Source organism: Ochotona curzoniae, unplaced genomic scaffold, assembly GCF_017591425.1.
Source record: "Ochotona curzoniae isolate NIBS_2020 unplaced genomic scaffold, NIBS_Ocur_1.0 contig_2321, whole genome shotgun sequence".
NCBI lineage: Eukaryota > Metazoa > Chordata > Mammalia > Lagomorpha > Ochotonidae > Ochotona > Ochotona curzoniae.
In genome coordinates, this window is record NW_024465421.1 from 12,317,398 (window position 1) to 12,334,692 (window position 17,295).

At 52.7% G+C, this 17,295-nt stretch overlaps 1 protein-coding gene across 1 annotated transcript; it reads right to left on the minus strand.

Annotated features, from left to right (window-relative positions):
* SCNN1B (sodium channel epithelial 1 subunit beta) lies at positions 1 to 12,657 on the minus strand. The gene is made up of 12 exons (XM_040973900.1): positions 12,347 to 12,657; positions 10,521 to 10,806; positions 9,481 to 9,671; positions 5,487 to 5,590; positions 5,152 to 5,315; positions 4,825 to 4,932; positions 3,850 to 3,967; positions 2,959 to 3,034; positions 2,810 to 2,867; positions 1,826 to 1,887; positions 611 to 686; positions 1 to 393 (listed from the first exon to the last, which is right to left on the minus strand). Exons 1-12 carry the CDS (start codon positions 12,655 to 12,657, stop codon positions 1 to 3), a joined length of 1,947 nt encoding a protein of 648 aa, XP_040829834.1.
* Positions 12,658 to 17,295: the final 4,638 nt, after the last annotated feature.

A 17,295-nucleotide genomic window follows, 5' to 3' on the forward strand; every position in this document is an offset into this window, starting at 1 on the left:
CTACACAGCATCACCCTCGCTATCAGACTCCATGATGTCCAGTGGCTGCAGGCGTAGGGAGTCATAGTTGGGGGGTGGGGTGCCAGGGATCGGTGGAGCCTGCTCATGGGAGTAGGTCTCGGTTTGGAGGCTGCTGGGGCCGCTGGGACTGGGAACATCTGGTTGGAAGCCCAAGTTGCTGTGTGCCTCCACCAGCTCGGCCACAGTGGGTGGCGGGCCAGCGTAGCGGGCCTGGGCCCGCCTCTGCCGCAGGCCCTTGACAAACGCCACCAGCTTGATAATGGTGATCCACACGAAGTCGATGATGATCTCGGCAAATTCAATGAGGCACAGTACGGAGCCCCCCATCCAGAAGCCGAACTGGCCGCCCAGATTGGACAGCAGCCAGACGATCTGGGGGAGGGGAGACAGAGGACCGAGGGCCTTGGTGGAGGGCTCAACATACTCCTGAATTCAGCCCAGCCTTGAGAACGCTAGTGTGTGTGACTGTCCGGCCGTCTCAGCCCAGGGTACTGCTTTAGGGACATCCTCACTGCTCCCCATGGGGCTTAAATGGTTCCCACTGTCAGGGTACAGGGGTGCAGGGTTTTCCCTTCACCCCTAGACTCACATTGTTGGCGGCCGACTCCTCAATCGTGCGATAGTTGAATTCTTGGAAATAGATGTTGAGTTTGACCACTCCCTTCCTGCAGAGGGTGGCAAGAAGGGCTGTGGCTGCCAGACTCCCATGGGGACCCCAACACAGAGGCCATGCAAGCCAGGGCCCCTTCCCCAACCCTCACATGCCCGCCTTGGCAGGTGATGATATCCAAATGAGAATGGCTAATGCTTGTTGGCCTTTGCTGCTGTGTTACCACCACACCCATTCTGTTTCCTCTCAGCTTGAAGTAGCCCTGCAGACCAGTCCTGGGCTCCCTTTTCCTCTTGCCCAGCTTGGGCCCTGGGACAAGGCTCTGAAGCCTTGCGCCAGCACCAGGCCATCACTTGGTCCAGGCATCCCCATCTTCAGACAGGCTTGCTGGCTCATAACCCCAGGCTTGAAACCGAGCCCCTGCCCCTCTGTGTCTGCTTGGACTGAATGGCTCCTCTTCCTTCCCCTCCTATTTCTCCCCCTCTTCCTGCCCTTCCCTCTTCCGCTCCTCCCCTCCTTTTTTTCTCCTTTTCTTCCTCCTCCTCTTTGGAGTTAACTCAGATTTCCTCTCCCTGCATTGACTTCCTGGGCTTCTGGATATGTCGACCTTGTGTCTGGGCACTCAATGTGGGTCTGTGTGGGATGGATGGATGGAGGCATGGATGGAGGGATAGATGGACAGACATGGATGGGGGGCTGGCTGGATGGATGGGTTGATGGATTGATGTAGGTGTGGATGGAGATAGGGATGGAGGGATTGAGGGAGGAAGGGATGGATGATGTATATATGGATGGTTTTGATGCATTGATATAGGTGTGGATGGGGGATGGATAGATGGGTGGGTAGAGGGAGGGAGGGATGGAGGCATGGATGGATGGATTTGATGCATTGATATAGGTGTGAATGGAGGCAGGGAAGGATGGTTGGAGGGAAGGCAGGCCTCCAGATGGATGAGTGAAGAATGAGTAGATGGATGACAGATGGAAGAACAGGCTCCTCCCTGTAGGGGATGGGGGTGGTCTCTGTCTCTTGGCTGCCTTCTTACTCTCACTCCCATGGCCTCCTTCTCCAGGCCTGTCCTGCCTCTGTCCAGTGTGGGAGAGTGCCCAGGGTAGCTGCCCTGTGTCCAATAGCCTGCCCAAGACCCTAGCTCTTCTCCTCTCTTGCCCACCCCTGGCTCTGCCCAATCTCACCTGCTCAAGGTGATGTTGGTGCTCTGATCCCGCTCCTGAGACAGCACATGGAAGATCCAATCCTGGAACCCCGTCAAGAAGGCAGAAGCTGAGAAAAGTGGTGCCCTCCCTCCTGGCTGTGGGCCCCAACCCCCCCGTGTGGAGCTGGATCACTGGCTGACACCTCCCCGGAGCTCCTTGGGGGACCATGGGTTAGGCCAGGGAACTAGGGGAAGGACACAGGGAAGCAGTGGCTGCTGGGAGAGGGCAGAAGAGCCCAGCCATCCTGTCACCAGGCCTTCTTTTCCTTGGGCCTGGAACCTGCTGCCCCCCCACCTGGAGGTCTCCACAGCTCTGCCCCGGCTGGCTCAGCCACAGCCTGCAAGATCTGAGTGTGGTCACCAGGTAGCATGGACCGACTCACGGCTATCCCTTCCCCTCTGCTTTGCCATCTGTCTTCCCCCTCAGGATTGGGCTTCTGTGCTCTCCCCTCCCAGCCTGCACCCCACACACTCGCTGAGCACAGATGCACACACGGCTATGACTGTGCCTTGAAGTAATAAGACCTCTTCCAAAAGCTCTTAAGACATGCACTTTGTTTAAAAAAAAAATGCTGCATGGATTTCCCAAAGGTTTTTTTTTTTTTTACCAAAACAAGCTTATCTTGTAATGCCATTTTTTTCATGAACGTTTTGAAGTTCCCTTGTGTAGCATTTCTCCCCCACTACTGCGCATGATCTGTGAGGCATGGACTGTGATAGCCTTGTTCAGGACTACTGTTGTTTCTAGCAATGTGTAGGAGTACTGATGGAGGGAAGGGAGGGTGGGGGAGAAAAAGGAACAAAGGAAGGGAAGAAGGGAGAAGAGGGGAAGGAGGGAAAGAAGGAAAGGAGTGAGGAACGAGAGGGAGGAAGGGAAAGAGAAAAGGGGGAAGTCCTATACCCCAAAGTGCTTAGCCCAGTGCCAAGGTGGCAGGGCAGGAGCTTGACCCTTCCTCCGTCTCACCTCAGAGGCCTCAGAAGGCCAGTCGGCCATGGAGATGGTCATCTTGTATTGAGTGTCACTGGAAGAGACGACCCCAGTTGTTACTGCACTGCCAGTCCCACCCCCAGTCCCCTTCTCCCCCCACCTGTGTGCACCCCCAGATCACTCACTTGCACGACTGTTTGCACATGCGGATGCACGTCTCCCTCTGGGCCTCGCTCATCCGTAGACCCAAGTAGCAAGAGACTGAGCAAGAGACAGGACAGGGGGACAGGGCCTTGGAGAGCAGATTGTAGGGGCCTGCCTCTCCCCCATGGAGCCTCTGGCTGACCCCTCCACCCTCTGCTCCCTGCCCAGGCCAGTGCGGATGGGGGCACCTCCTGGCTTTCTGGTTCGGCTCCGCCAGCCCAGCCTGGAGTCATGCACTCCACACACCTGAGACCCGGCTCATTGGGGTTCAGCAGCGTTGCCTTGGCTGTCCAACAGCCAGGGCTAGGACATGCGTGAGGGCACAGTGGCCAGAAGGAACACAAGCCTCCCTTGTCCGTCCTCTGTGTTGGCTTTGAGAGGGATGGGGTTTCTACCGCAGCCCCAGTGACTTCGGGTTTCACACCCTTGCAGGTTGCCATGGTGACAGGAGCTTCCTCCCAATCTCCTCCAGCACCCCACGCAGACATGGATGGACACACAGTACACATGTGCACACACATGCACAGCACAGAATCCACAGTGCACAAACGCAGACACCTACACACATATAGACACACCCAGAGCGTTCCTAAACAGACACAGGGACACATGTGAACCCTGACAGCTCTGTGCCAGGCTCATGCACACATGGGTTTGTCCCTGGCAGCTAGACACTCACCCCCTGGAGACAGAGTCACTCTGACCCATGGACACGTCAAGCACACGCCTGGCACAACAGAGGAGGAGAGAAAGGAGGCCAGGGAGAGGGCATGGGAGGACAGTGGGACCGTGCAAAGTGTTGTGCTCTGCCTCTCGGTGGTGGCCAAGGCCCACTGTGGGCAGTGGGCACAGCTGGCAGAGCCTGTACTCACCCCAGTCTGGGAAGTCCTGGCTGTTGCAGTATTGCTGCCCAGCGGGCAGAGGGTACAGGTAGTGGGCGCAGCGGCAGTTGTAGATCATGTGGGTTTGGAAGCAGGAGTGAAGACAGGCCTGGGGTGGGTGAGAAGAGAGCACAGACATGGCTGGGACATCCTTCCATCGGTGTGCAGGGGAAGGGACCCAGAGAGCCTGGTGGCAGCCAGAGGTGGCCAAGTCAGCCAGAGGGTGGAGTGGGGCACCTGAACAAACAGGAGTGAGAAAGAAACCACACTATCACGCTCAGGGCTCCTGGGCATGGAGGTCAGCTCCAGGCCCCCAAGCTGTGCCTCAGTTTCCCTATCTACCAAGGCAGACCAGGTGAGCATGTGGCAGGGACCCATCAGCTTTGCCAGGTGCCAGCTCATGCCCTGCCAGGAGCAAGGGTTGGGCTCACTGTGGGGGGTCAGGCAAAAGGGCAGCTGCCAATTCCAGCATGAGGGATTAAGGGCAGCTCCATAGGGGGACTGACTTCTGGGGTCTGTCAAGCAGATTTCCTCATTCCTGAGATGGCCATGATAAGCAGATCTCCATTTTTTGATCGTTAAAAGGATTACACGATGTACCATAGGCAATGCACTTGCATAACCTACCATGATTAGCATATTCATAAATGTGGCTGTTATTAGGCTATTACAGCTCTATGGGAGGGATGGCTGGAGGGGTCAAATGAAGGCCAAACATGAAATCGCTTGCATTCTTCTGGGAGATCCAGGAGTGAGATCCCCTTGATGCCTGGGTGGCCCCAAGGGCATGCGCCTGCTGGGGTATGGTGGTGGGGGGTGAGAAACAAGCAGCCCCAGGCCTGCTGAGAAGCCAGAATGGCCCATGCCACCTACAAAAGTCCAGCAGAGCCAGCATCCCAGGGACCTGAGGCATACAGCAAGAGCATGACAGAGATCTGGTACACACCAGGCCTGCACTACACCCACCTGGATGGAGTAGGTGGTATTGTAGCTGCTGTAGAGGTTTGGAATGGGCACGTCAGAACCGTTCCTGGTGCATGTGCTGTAGGGCTCACCCATGCGCTGCAGCTTATCCTGGGTCCAGACAGGATGGGCTGGGTCCAGTTGCTGGTGGATGAACCGGGCAGCCCCCTACCTCCCACCCAGCATTGCTGAACAGAGGACTGGAACCCCCAGGGAAAGCTGCAGGCCCCACACTTGCCACAGAGGGCGCCAGACGGCTCACCTGTCCTCCCACCCCCAAATCCCAATCCTCCTCCTCCCAATCCCAACTCCTTTGGGTTGCCACCATACCACCAGGAACCCAATGGACGTCTCTGTCCCCGACATGGCATCAATGCCCTCCTGTCGGATGAAGGGATAGGAGCGTTGTTCGTGCAGCATGAGCCGGACACCGGTCGTGGATGCCAGGAAGGGGACATAGTCTTCCTGGCCAATGTCCAGGATCAGCTTCAGACCTGTGGCGAAGGAGAGACAAGGGCCTCGGGATGAGGGGGGCGAGGGACCCCTGCAGCAGCTGTTCATGCTCTGCCCTCCCCACTCCCTCACAGTAGAGTTTCTGTCCCACCCTCACAGATACACCTCCCAGCCTCTTGTCTCCAGCCCCACGGGTACAAACCGAGACTCACCAAACTCTGTGCCTGGATTGGCCGAGGGCAGGGCCTTCTCCGTCATGCCCCAGTTGAAGATGAAGCAGTTGCCATAATCAGGATAGAAGATGGATGTGAAGTTTCTGAAAGGATCATCATGGGCTGGCGGCAGACCAGGGCCCCCCTACCATCACTGACCATGATTGACCATGATTGACCATGACCGACAGGCCCAGGCAGCCAGAGAAATGGGAAGGAAGGAGAAGCAGGGGGGCCTTGCTGGGATTGGGGCTTGGCTCTCTGAGTTGGCTGTGAGTTGTTTATATAAAGATATTATATGTATTTATTTCAAAGATGTTTATGGAGAGAGATCTGCTGGGGTTTGCTCCCCATAATGACTACAATGCCTGGGACTCAGCCAGGTCAAAGCCAGGAGCCAGGAACTCCATCTGGGTCTCCCATATGGGCAGCAGTGGCCCAGGCACTTGGATCCTCCTTGGCTGCCTTCCCAGGTGCTTTAGCAGGGAGCCGGATTGGCAGCTGGGGCTCAAAGCACTCACATGGGAGGCCGGCATCACAGGCAATGGCTTAATCTGCTGCACTACAGTGCCAGGCCTAGCCATGAGTTATTAAAAACAAACAAAAAACCAACTTCCATCAGTCTCATATCCCTCAGCTCCCAAAGCTGTGTGCTCATCCTAGCCCCAGAACCTGGTGTGTGTGACGCGATTTAGGATAAATGTGTTTGCAGATCTAAGTTTGCATGATCTTGAATGCTGTCACCTGAGATTATCTGCCTGGCCTTCCATCCAGGGCAGACGTCCTTGTAGGAGACAGAAGAGAAGGCAATGACCCCGAGGAGCTGCCCACATGAAGCTGGGGCTGGGTTACACAGGCTCAAACGTGGGGGGAGTGTTCCTGGCTAGAGGGGGCGAGGGAGGGCGGCACCCTGTCGTGCCATGCCTCCAGTCAGACACCTGTGCTCTCCTGTGTCTAGGGATGGTGGTCATCTGTGGCAGCTCAGGAAATTCTTGTAGGACTCGAGAGCAAAAGGCCTGGGTCTGCCTGAAGAAGCTGCTGGGACCCTGAGAATGGCTGAGTAACTCCAGGAACTCGGAGTGCCCTGGACCTGACGCTGCAGAGGACTGCTGGAAGGTGAGAGGGTCAGGAACTCCACACAGCTTCCTGGAGATGCTCCTCAGGGGAGCTCAGTCAACAGCCCAACAACATGGGCTCTGGGAAGATGCTCCCTGGCACGGCTTGTGCCGACTGTGGTTGGCTTCATATTTATCTGTTTATCAGAAAGGCAATGTTACGGAGAGAGAAGGACAGAGAGGGGGAGGGATCTTCCACCTGCTGGTCCACTCTCCAGACAACTGCATCAGCCAGAGGGTTAGGCCAGGCTAAAGCCAGGAGCCCAGTGCTTCAGTTGGATCTCCCACAAAGGGGCAGAGGCCCAGGCACACGGGCAGTGCACTGGATCACAAGTGGAGCAGCTGGGATATGAACCAACACCCATATTGGATGCTGGTGTCCCAAGTGGCAATTTTCCCTGCTATACCAGAATGTCGTCCCGAGGCCTGGTGATTTTGATCCTGTTTAGGACACCAGTATCTCTATCAGCATGCCTGGGTGCAACTCCTGGCTCTGCTTTCAAGTCCAGTGTCTGCTAATGTGTGCTCTGAGAGGCAGCCGGTGATGGCTCAAGTGCTTGGGCGCCTGCCAGCCATGTAGGAAACTTGGGTGAAGTTGCAGGTTCCCTCCTGGCTTTGGCCTGGCTCAGTCTGGGCTGTGGTCAGTCATCTGAAGTGAACCTGATTTTCTCTCAATTTCAACTAATCAGATACTTTTAAAATGTTGCTAAAACATTGTTATCTTGTGCGGATATGACCCGGACTATTGAGAGATGAAGATGATGGTGTCAAGGATGCGTAGTGGGATGGGAAGATGGGTCCCCATGTTGGGTTTGGTGTTGGGTCCAGGTGGGTTCATCCAGTGCTGGTCTATGTGTGTGTTCTCAAGTCTCCCCAAGACAAAAGCTTTGAGAAACATCCTGGGATGTGATTTAAAAAACAAAACAAAGCAAAACAACCTGTTCCTTTTCTGTATTCAAAGAGCGTCAAATGATGTTAAGAAGAGTTCATTGACAGACTCATCTTTTCCAGGGGTTAGGAACCTGAAGCTGTGTGTGACCTGGGAATTCATTAGGTCTGTCCCTGCCAAGGAAACTGCAGGCACGTGAAATTTCCAAGGTCCACAGCAGGCTGTTTTAAGTTGATCATTCTGTATGGCCCATGAATGATATTAGCAGAAAAAAAAAAAAAAAAAGATTCCCCACCTTTGTTAGGCCTTCTATTCTACATCAAACATTCACAGAGCAATTTTATGGGCCAGCCTTTGTGGAACATTCTGGAATAGCTCATCCCCACTTTTAAGCCTCAAAGTCACCCTAGGAAGTTAGGTGTCATTTTTTTCCAATTTTCCAATAAGGAAACAAATTCCCATGTCACCCCCTGGGCCAACAGAATAAAGTGGGCCCTGGGCAGGCTGGGGAATTAGACCCCAGCAAGCTGACCCCAGTCCCACCACTGGCTGTTGGGTCTGAGCTGTTTACTGATGCTTGAAGCTTGGGTTTCTTCCAAGGTGAATGAGGAATCAGGAAAGGAACACATTTCTTCACCTGACGTACACAAACTGAGGTGGCCTATGGGCCAGGGACATGGAAGACAAGACAGGGCTGCCCTCCCAGTCTATGCGATGTCCCAGGGACATGAAAGCTAACAGAAAGAACTCCCGGGGGCCAAAGCTTGGAGAGCAGGGCCAGAGAACACACCACGTGCGTACAGCCCAGTCCCTGGCGAAAACAAACAACATGTCAGAGTGGAGAAGCGGCTCTGCTTCCTTCATAAAGGACCCCAAGTCACCAAGACACCCTCTTGGAGAGGGTGCTGGTCCCCACTCCCCTCCCACAGGCCAAATGCTGGCCCCAGTGGCCCACTTCCAGGGCACCGTGTGGGAGCCAGGTGAGGGTAACGGTCTGAGCCAATATCACTTTGCTCATGATATAAGCCCCAACTGATCTAAGAACAGGGCAAAGGCAGAAAATCTAGCAAAAGGTTCTACATCTTGGAATCCAAGGAAGTAACATGTGTGCACACACTCAGGCTTTCCCACTTATTCGTTTAGCAACCAAACATTATTATTATGATCTTTGCTGAGCATGAGAGAAGTAGAAGACAAAAAACAGCAAAGGGACATGCTTCCCATGATAAACCCAGGAGCCCAGTGAAGAGAAAGAGGAAATTCCAGCCAGAAAACCAAACCAGAAAGCCATCTAAGAAATGTTAGCATTGTCAAGGTCATCCACCCAGGAAGTCGGTGAAATTGCCAGGAACGAGGGAGATAGATAGCGTGGGCTGCCGAATGGGGTCTTGGGGCAGCAAAGGGGAACCGGGCAGAGCTGAGGGAAGCCGAACCAACGAGCTGAGTCCCTGCCGCTCCCCTGGGAGACCCCAGATTGGGCTCTGGGTTCCTAGCATTGGCCTGGCCCAGGGGGGCATTTGGGAGGTGAACCAGCAGGTCAAAGCTCTTTTTCTCCCTCTGCATCACAGAATGAAGGATTGAATGCAGTTGAACCTCACGCCATGTTTCCTGTGCATTGGGCATGGTTATGAGCCTGCTACATATGTGAACCCACACCAGCGCTGAGCTCCTTGCACTATCTCCATTGTCCAGATGAGAAAACTGAGGTACGGAGAGGATGGGTAGGGTGACCAAGGACATACAGAGCTGGCGTCCAGATCTTAGCAGTTGGGGCTGGGGTGCAAACATGGTTCACCTTTTCCCTACTCTGCAGCTGCCATTTCTTGGGCATTTCATCATGTCCATGTGGGAGACCATGGAAGCAATGCCCACCCAGCACAGTGCCCTAAAGGTGCCACCCAGCACAGCACTGGGCCGCCGCCTCTGGGAAGCCCACCGGAGGTGCACACAGCTGTCCCCAGCCAGGCTGGGCCTGGGGCCACACGCTCACCGGTGGTTGCAGGGCTCTGCCCCAAACAGGCAGGCCAGGATCATCCGCTCAGCTGACGAGCCCATCTGTTCCAGCTGCCCGCGTGGCACCTGTGAGAAGATGTTGGTGGCCTGCAGGGCATACCACTCGGTCACTGCCTGGGTAGCGCTGGTGAAGTTCCGGAAGGTGCACACAGTCCCGTTGAGACTACACTGTGGATGGCCAGGGCAGGTTCCAATGGGTGTGAGGAGCTGCAGGCTAGGACTTCCCTCCCCCAACTTCTGGCTGCTCCCCCAAAAAACCCAGCAGGGCAGAGAGGAGTGCTTTAAAGCTGGGGCACACATGGGTCGGGAGCAACACATCCTGCTCTGCTGCAGCCAGCTGTGGGACCACTGCCTCTGGGACTCCCACGGCAGCCCTGCCCATACACACGCAGATGACAGATACACACCACACACAGACACACAGAAGCACACACACATGCAAAGACGACAGATGTCCACACATACACACACACACACACACACACACACACACACACACACACACAAACACACAAAACACAGTCATGGCTTTAGCTCTCAGCTCCAGAGCACATGACTCATGGCTGGCCAATCACCAGAGCCTGCCATCTTGCCCACAGTGATTGGGAGGTGAGCTGATGACACTGTTGAGCTGGTAGGAGGTGGGTTTGACACTGATGGGCCCCTCCATGGGACAGAGCCTGCTGGGGGTGAAGTCAACTCACAGAAAAGCTAGAGCAGGATGGAGAGAGATGGAGGCCTGTGACAGCACCTGAACGCCTAGGTGCAGCCATACCTGAACCCAACAGAGCCCTAGGCTTCTCATTTATATGACCCAGTGAACTCCCTGCTTTGCTTAAGCTGGTGCGAGCTGTCACCTGGATCCATACTAGTTTTGAAAACCTTCACAAATACAGGAAACAGGCCCCATGTCCCTCCCCCAACCCAACAAGACTTGCATACATTGAAAAAAAAGAAACCGCCCATCAACCTTGTTCAACAGACCCCATCGGTTGAAGTGCACCTGGGACTACTTACTAATCTCATGGCTACTTTACACCCCTGGGCATTGCAGGTCTGTCCTGGCGCTGGGTTGCTGATGGCCAAGCCGTCTTGGTCATGGCTAAAGAGGTCCAGGACCACAGGGTGCTGTGGGTCATGCTCGTCGATCAAGACCAGGGGCATGTAATTCCACAGGGTGAGGTTCAGGGTCTTGGTGGTATTGGTGGTGTTGGCCTGGCGTGGCTCGGGAGCCAGGATGCTCTCCAGCACGGCCTCCATCAGCTCGTCCAAGTCCTTCAGCAAGTGCTTGACCTTGGAGTTCCTGGAGGGGGAGGGGCTGATCAGGAGCAGCCCTTCTTGGGCTCCAGCAGGTCTTGTGCAGCAGCCGCCAGCTCCCTGGACCCTTCCATCGCTCATTTGTTCATTTGTTCTCCCGTGAGTTGGCTGAGCATCTACTATGTGCCAGGGATGGCAAATTGGGGAGCAAATGAGACAGACAGGACTCTTTCCTTATGAGCTTTCCTTTCTAAAGAGAAGGAATCCTTGCAGCTCCTGGCCACTCGCCATGCGCTGGGTGCTCCATGGCTTTCTGTCTTTCCCCCTTGATTCTGTCATCATCCTCACAGAGACAAGGAAGGGAGGCTAAGTGCATCACTGTGAGTTCCCAAGCTCCTCTCAGGCAAAGCTGAGGTTGAGACCAGGGTTGGGTGGTCTCCCCAGTTGGGGAGGGGGATGCTCTGATTGCTCTCCCCCAAGGGGCCAGAGGAAACTGCAGGGAGGAGGGGAGGGCTGTGGTCCTGGGGTGGAGGGTCCTACTCCTCCAGCCATGATTTAGGAAATCAGCTCCTCCTTCAAGGAGGCGGAGAGGACAGCACCCAGATCTGTCCTGCATCGTCTCCCAGCAGCCCCTGGGGATCCCATGATGGAAATGGTGATCAGTCTACCTGGGAAAAATGAATCCATTCACAAGGGGTTATGTAGAGGGGACCCAGGCCCTGTGTCCCCAGTGACTACAATGTAATTTACATGAGATGTGGCTCCAGAGTGTGGTTACTGGAACCGTGCGTTCTGGCTCTGGTTGGGGGATGTCCTGTGGGACTGGGGTCCTGGCACGAGGGTGTATGTTAGTCAGAGCTAACACTGGCCCAATCCTGGCACTGCTTATCCTCCGAGCATCCACCAACCACCTGTGTGCACACAGGAAAGAGGACCCACCCCAGGGCCTTTGTACATGACATCTCCCACTGTTTGGGACACTGTCCTTTGGAAGACTCCCTTTTGTCTTTAATCCTGACTATTCGGAGTTTCCACCTTCCCTTCAGGCATGCCACTGAGTGGTGAAGGGGTAGCATGGTGGAACGATTTAACAGTGGCAGTCCTGGCGCCAAATCAGGCACACATTCTAATCCCACAGCTGCTCACTGTGTGTCTCTGGCCCAGTCTCCTCACCTCTCTGAACCCACAGTTGTTCAGGTGTAAATGGGGACTGGTAGTGCGTCAGTGCTTTGGATGGTTGATGATAGGCATTCCACATGGGACATGCGGCACAGCGACTGGTGTAGCAGAACTGCATGTGTGGAGGACACAGTATTCATTGCTATGTATTCAGAGTCTGGAACCAGGCCTGGCACATAACAGGTGCTCAGGAAACAAGGAATCCAGAGAAGCTTTTAAGGTTTTCTTTAAGCCTAAGAAGCTTGTGAACTTGGGATCCTGTTGCAAAACGGTGAAAGCAAAGAAGCAAGGAAGGAAAGAAACAGGGTAGAAAGAGAGAAGACAGAGGAAAGAAGGAAGGGAGAAAGGGAGGAAGGGGAGGAGCCAGCCAGGTGCTGGGAGCAGCTCCCACTCCTGAGACCACCTACTGGAAGGGGCTGGCATTGCAGATGGTGACGGCAGGGAAGTCCATGGCCTTGAAGCCCATGGAGAGGGAGACGCTGACCTCCCAGTCCAGGTAGGTCTTGATGAAGATGCCCCACTGCCAGCAGACGAGGGAGGCGAAGAGCAGCGTGATCAGGAACCACATGGCCTTCTTCTTGGGCCCCTCACGGATGATACGCTTGGGGCCATGGGTGTTAGTGTTGTCACAGTACCACACCAGCAGCTCCTTGTAGGTGTAGCCAGGGCCCTTCTGCAGCCGGTGCAGGCACTTCAGCAGGTACTTCTTCACCTGCATCATGGTGCCTAGAGAGAGAGAATGAGCTGGTGAGGTTGCATCAGCCAGGATGTCAGCTTCCACTAAGAAGAAGCTCCATTCATGGCCAGAGATGTGGCTGTATTTCCTGACCTCCCCTCCCCTGCCATTCTTTATTCTTTTCTTGCTGTAACCATCTATCCATTTGGCCATCCACCAATCCATCCATTCACTCACTACCTAGTGATCCACTTATCTACCCAATCAACAAAAAAAGCATTTACTTTTTAAAAAATTATTAACTTCAAAGATAAACAAAGATGCAGAGAGAAAGATCTCCCATTCATTAGTTGGCTCCCAAATGTCCATAACATTTGCGACTGTGCTAGGCTGCAGCCAGGGGCCAGGAACTCCCTCTGGGTCTCCCACATGGGTGGCAGGGATGCAAATACTTTAGCTGTCCCCTGTGGCCTCCCAGGGAGTAGCATTGGCAGGCAGGGGCAATGGCAGTGGAGCTGAGGTTCATATCCAGGCACTTGGATGCTGCTGGCTGCAGACATCCCAGGTGGTAAGTTCCTGACTACACCCCACACCCACCCCACAAAGGTGTTTCCTGAGTGTCTGCTGTCAGGCACGGAACTGCCCCCCACACACACACACTCAGAGATGAGCAAATCAGGCAAGGGAACCCAACACACTGTGGATGAGTTACTCAGATTGTTAACTCCTCAGTTCTCCCTGTGTAATGAGAGGATGATACTTACATATCATTAGCATGATTGCTGGAGGGTGACATGAGGTAATGCACAGTAAGGATGAAGCACAGTGCCTAGGATGGACCGCTGGCCCAAGTGCCAGTCACCACCATTACTGGCTCTGGGTGGGTCAAACACATGTTAATCTGATCATGCATTTAAAATGCACAGTCTCCCTTGGTAGATGAAATTACAGCAAACTCAAAAGCTTCTGCCCAGCAAAAGAAGCCATCGCCAGAGTAAAGAGACAAAAGACAGAATGGGAGAGAATATTTGCCAACTATTCATCCTACAAGAGATTAGTATCCAGAATATATAAGGAAGTCAAACAGCTCCACGGCAGCAAAATAAATAATCTTTAAAAAATGAGCAAGGGATCCAAATAGACATTTCTGAAAAGAAGACTTGCAAACACAAATCAAGGAAATGCAAATCAAAACCACATTGCGGTATCACCTCACCCCAGTAGGAGGACCACTGGCAAAAAGACAGAAGTAAAAAGTGCTGGCAAAAATATGGACAAGGAGGCTCCTACAATGCTTGGGAGAACATACACGGATACTGCCACCCTGTAGAACAGTCTGGAAGTGCCTCGAAGAACTAGAAGTCCTGTAGGATCTAGTAATTCCATTGCTGGGAAGCTACCCAAGAAAACTGGAATTGGTACACCAAAGAGACATCTACCCAATCACGTTTATTTCTGTATTATTCACAAGATCCAACAAATGGAGCCAGCATACTTCTGCTGCTAGACACCTGTCAATCAGCAGACAAGTGGATCGAGAATATATATCCAACAATGAAATATTACTCAGTCATAAAACAGCAACGAAACTTTTCACAACTGTGTGGATGGTACTAGAAGTTATAGTGTTAAGAGCAATAAGTCAGACATGGGAAGATAAACACTGCTTATTGTCACTTATATGCGGAAATTAAAAGCATTCACTTCATAGAAGTGCAATGGGGAATGGCTGGGAAGGGTAAGAAGAGGCTAGGCAAAGAGAGGAGGGATGTGGGTTTAGGTGCGTGGTTAGATAGGATCTTTTTTTAAAGATGTATTTATTAGGTAGATTTAGAGAGAGAAGGAGAGACAGAGAAAGTTCTTCAGTCTGCTGGTTGACTCCTCAACTGGCCAAAGCTGAGCTGGTCTGAAGCCAGGAGCTCCTTCTGGGTGTCCCACGTGAGTGTAGGGTCCCAAGGCTTTGGGTCATCTTCTGTGAGCCACGGACTGTACAAGGTGCTGCATAGGTTACTTCAGCCTTACTTGGAATTTCTAAAACTACACAGGTGCAACAAAGATGGCTTCATCCAACCAGGATGGCCCAGCCCCCAAGGCTCATCAGGGACCAGCAGGGAAAAAAGGGAGAAATAAACAGAGTTCCTCTGACATCCTACCTGCTTCTCCCCTCATGCCATCATTTGAATTCAGTTAAGAGAAGGGCTCAGCTTGGCGCTAACAGGCCCTTCAAAGCCCTCTGACTTCTGCCAGCCTGTCCATTAAACCATGCGGGTTCAGGTTCAGAATCTGGCTGGACAACAATATTGAGTCTGCATGAGTAACACACAGTTTTTATTGGGTTTACTTTACAGGGTGACTCTTGGATATATAGCGACTTTACACTGCCTTATGTTCCTAAGTGCATGTGAGTGGGGAAAAGGGGAACGTGGAACTGGGAAGCACGGTCGACATTTTTTGCCTAGCAATTATTTTGTTCAGTCCCAGATCACAGTACCTGGGCTCAATGTTCAGTGCCTGAAGACCCTGGCAGGCAGCAGTGATGATGGCTCAAGCACTTGGCTCCCTGCCATCCACATGGGAGACTTGGATAGAGTTCTTGGCTCCTGGCTTTGGCCCTGGCCCAGTCCTAGCTGTTGTAGATATCTGGAGTGTGAAGCAGTACGTGAGAGTACTGTCTGCCTCTCCAAAAATTCACAAAATGAATAATAAAAAAAGAGAACAAAACAATCAGACCAAATCTCATGTGAAACTTCTCCAAGTCCCTGTCTAGTCCCTGTAGCAAGGGTCATGCTGATGCGAGCAGGTGAGTCCCACGCATCCTCCGAGCACAAGCTGAGCGCTAACTTGGTCCTTTGACTTGTCATCTGAGTAAAAACTTTATGAACATTGTCAACAACCTGACATCGCTGAGGTCAGAGTTTCCCCTCAAGGTGACGGATGGTTGGTCCGTGGCCATGTTTGGGATGTACACACAGGTTTTATAGAGGAGTCTGAGTCAGCTTATGGTTTAAATCAATCCAAACAAGCAAACAGGAGACCGAGTCCTGGTGCTGACACTGGAAAGAGTTCACACAGCCAGTCACGCTTCACAGGGTCCCAGCTCGCTATCTATAACCTTAACCCTGAACTCGCGGGACACGTTCGCAGCAGAAAGTATAGAAGCAGTAAGGTTGCAAACAATTGAAAGTATAAGACACCTGCTGCCTTCCAGAAACACCTCTCCCCCCAGGTTTCACTCACAGAGCCCTGAGGCTGTTGCCTGGGGAGTGAGGTGGATGGTGCTTAATTGGCAGCTAAATGTGCTGTTTGTTCTATTTTGATAAACGGTGCAGTAACACTTTCCCCCCTGAAGGAGAAGTTGCCAGTGAGTATGTTGTATTGGATTTGCAGGGGAGTCTGTTGTTGTAAAGTACCGGTTTTTTGCTATCGTTCTTTTTATTTATTTGTTTATCTAAGTGACAGACTGAGAGTGAGGGGCTCTCCCATCGCCATTGACTCTTTAAATGTCTGAGACAGTGAGCGCTGGGTCAGGTGCAAGCCAGGATCTCTTGGAGGGATCTCCCATGGAGTGTGGAGTCCAAGCACTTTGATTATTATCCACTATGTTCCTGGGCACATGAGCAGGAAAGTGGATCAGAAATGGAGCAGCCAGGACTCAAGCTGGTGCTCAACTAAGGCAGATGGGTGTGCTAAGTGGCACCTCAGCTCTCTGCACCACAACCCTAGCGCCCCTACAATTATTTTTAAGTGATAGCTTCATTGAGATAGAACTTACATACCCTGTAATTCATCCACTAAACGTGTCAAGTTCCATGGATTTTTGTGTATTTACAAAGCTCTCCAACCATCACCACAATCCATTTTAACATCTTCCTCTCTTCCACAACGTCCTGTGTCCATGAGTCCCTCATTCCTCCCTTCACCACTCCAGCCCCTGTCCCCGTCCCAGCAGCCACTCATTCACCACGGAGCTGCCTGTTGTCACTTACAGCCTTCTGTGCCAGGCTTCCTGTTCTGCCCATGACAGCCTCCGAGTTCACCCCCTTTGGAACACGCATCCCACAGCATCCCACCTGATGCAGACATGGCATCTTGTTGACCCACTGACTAAACTGACGGGCCCTTTTTCGGAGTGTTTTACTGATTGGTTACACTGATAATACTAGCTATAAGCAATCACACATATCTTCTTTTCCTGAACAGAGACAGGTTTTCATTTCTCTGGGGTGTAATTTTGGAGTTGATAACATGATAACTGGTATGCAGTCTTTTGGAAAACTGTCAGATGGGGTCAGAGACGCCTCACAGCAGGCTAAGCCACTGCCTACAAAGCCGGCATCCCCAAACGAAGCACCAAGTTTGAGTCCCTGTAGCTCCACTTCCCATCTAGTTCCCTGCTAATGCACCTGGGGACACAGTGAAGGATGGACCAAGCACTTGGTCCCCTGCTGTCCTGGAGGAATTCCAGGCTCCTGGCTCCAGCCTGGCCCAACGCTGGTTGTTGGAGACATTTGAAGAATGAATCGGCACATGAAAGAGTCCTCTCCCTCTTGCCAGCCTTCTCCAAAGTAGCTACACTGGTTTACTATTTTCCTGGTAGTTCCTAAGGGTTCTATCTTCTCCATAACATTTGTTATTATATTTTTTTTAATAAGTGATCAAAGCCATCTTAGCGAATGTGGA

Coding starts and splice junctions, on each gene's coding strand:
- SCNN1B (XM_040973900.1), bottom strand. CDS start 12,657: ATGCAGGTGAAGAAGTACCTGCTGAAGTGCCTGCACCGGCTGCAGAAG. Junction 10,807..12,346: donor TGCAATGCCAGCCCCTTCCA/GTAGGTGGTCTC, acceptor CTCCCCCTCCAG/GAACTCCAAGGTCAAGCACT. Junction 4,933..5,151: donor CGTCCATTGGGTTCCTGGTG/GTATGGTGGCAA, acceptor GTCTGGACCCAG/GATAAGCTGCAGCGCATGGG.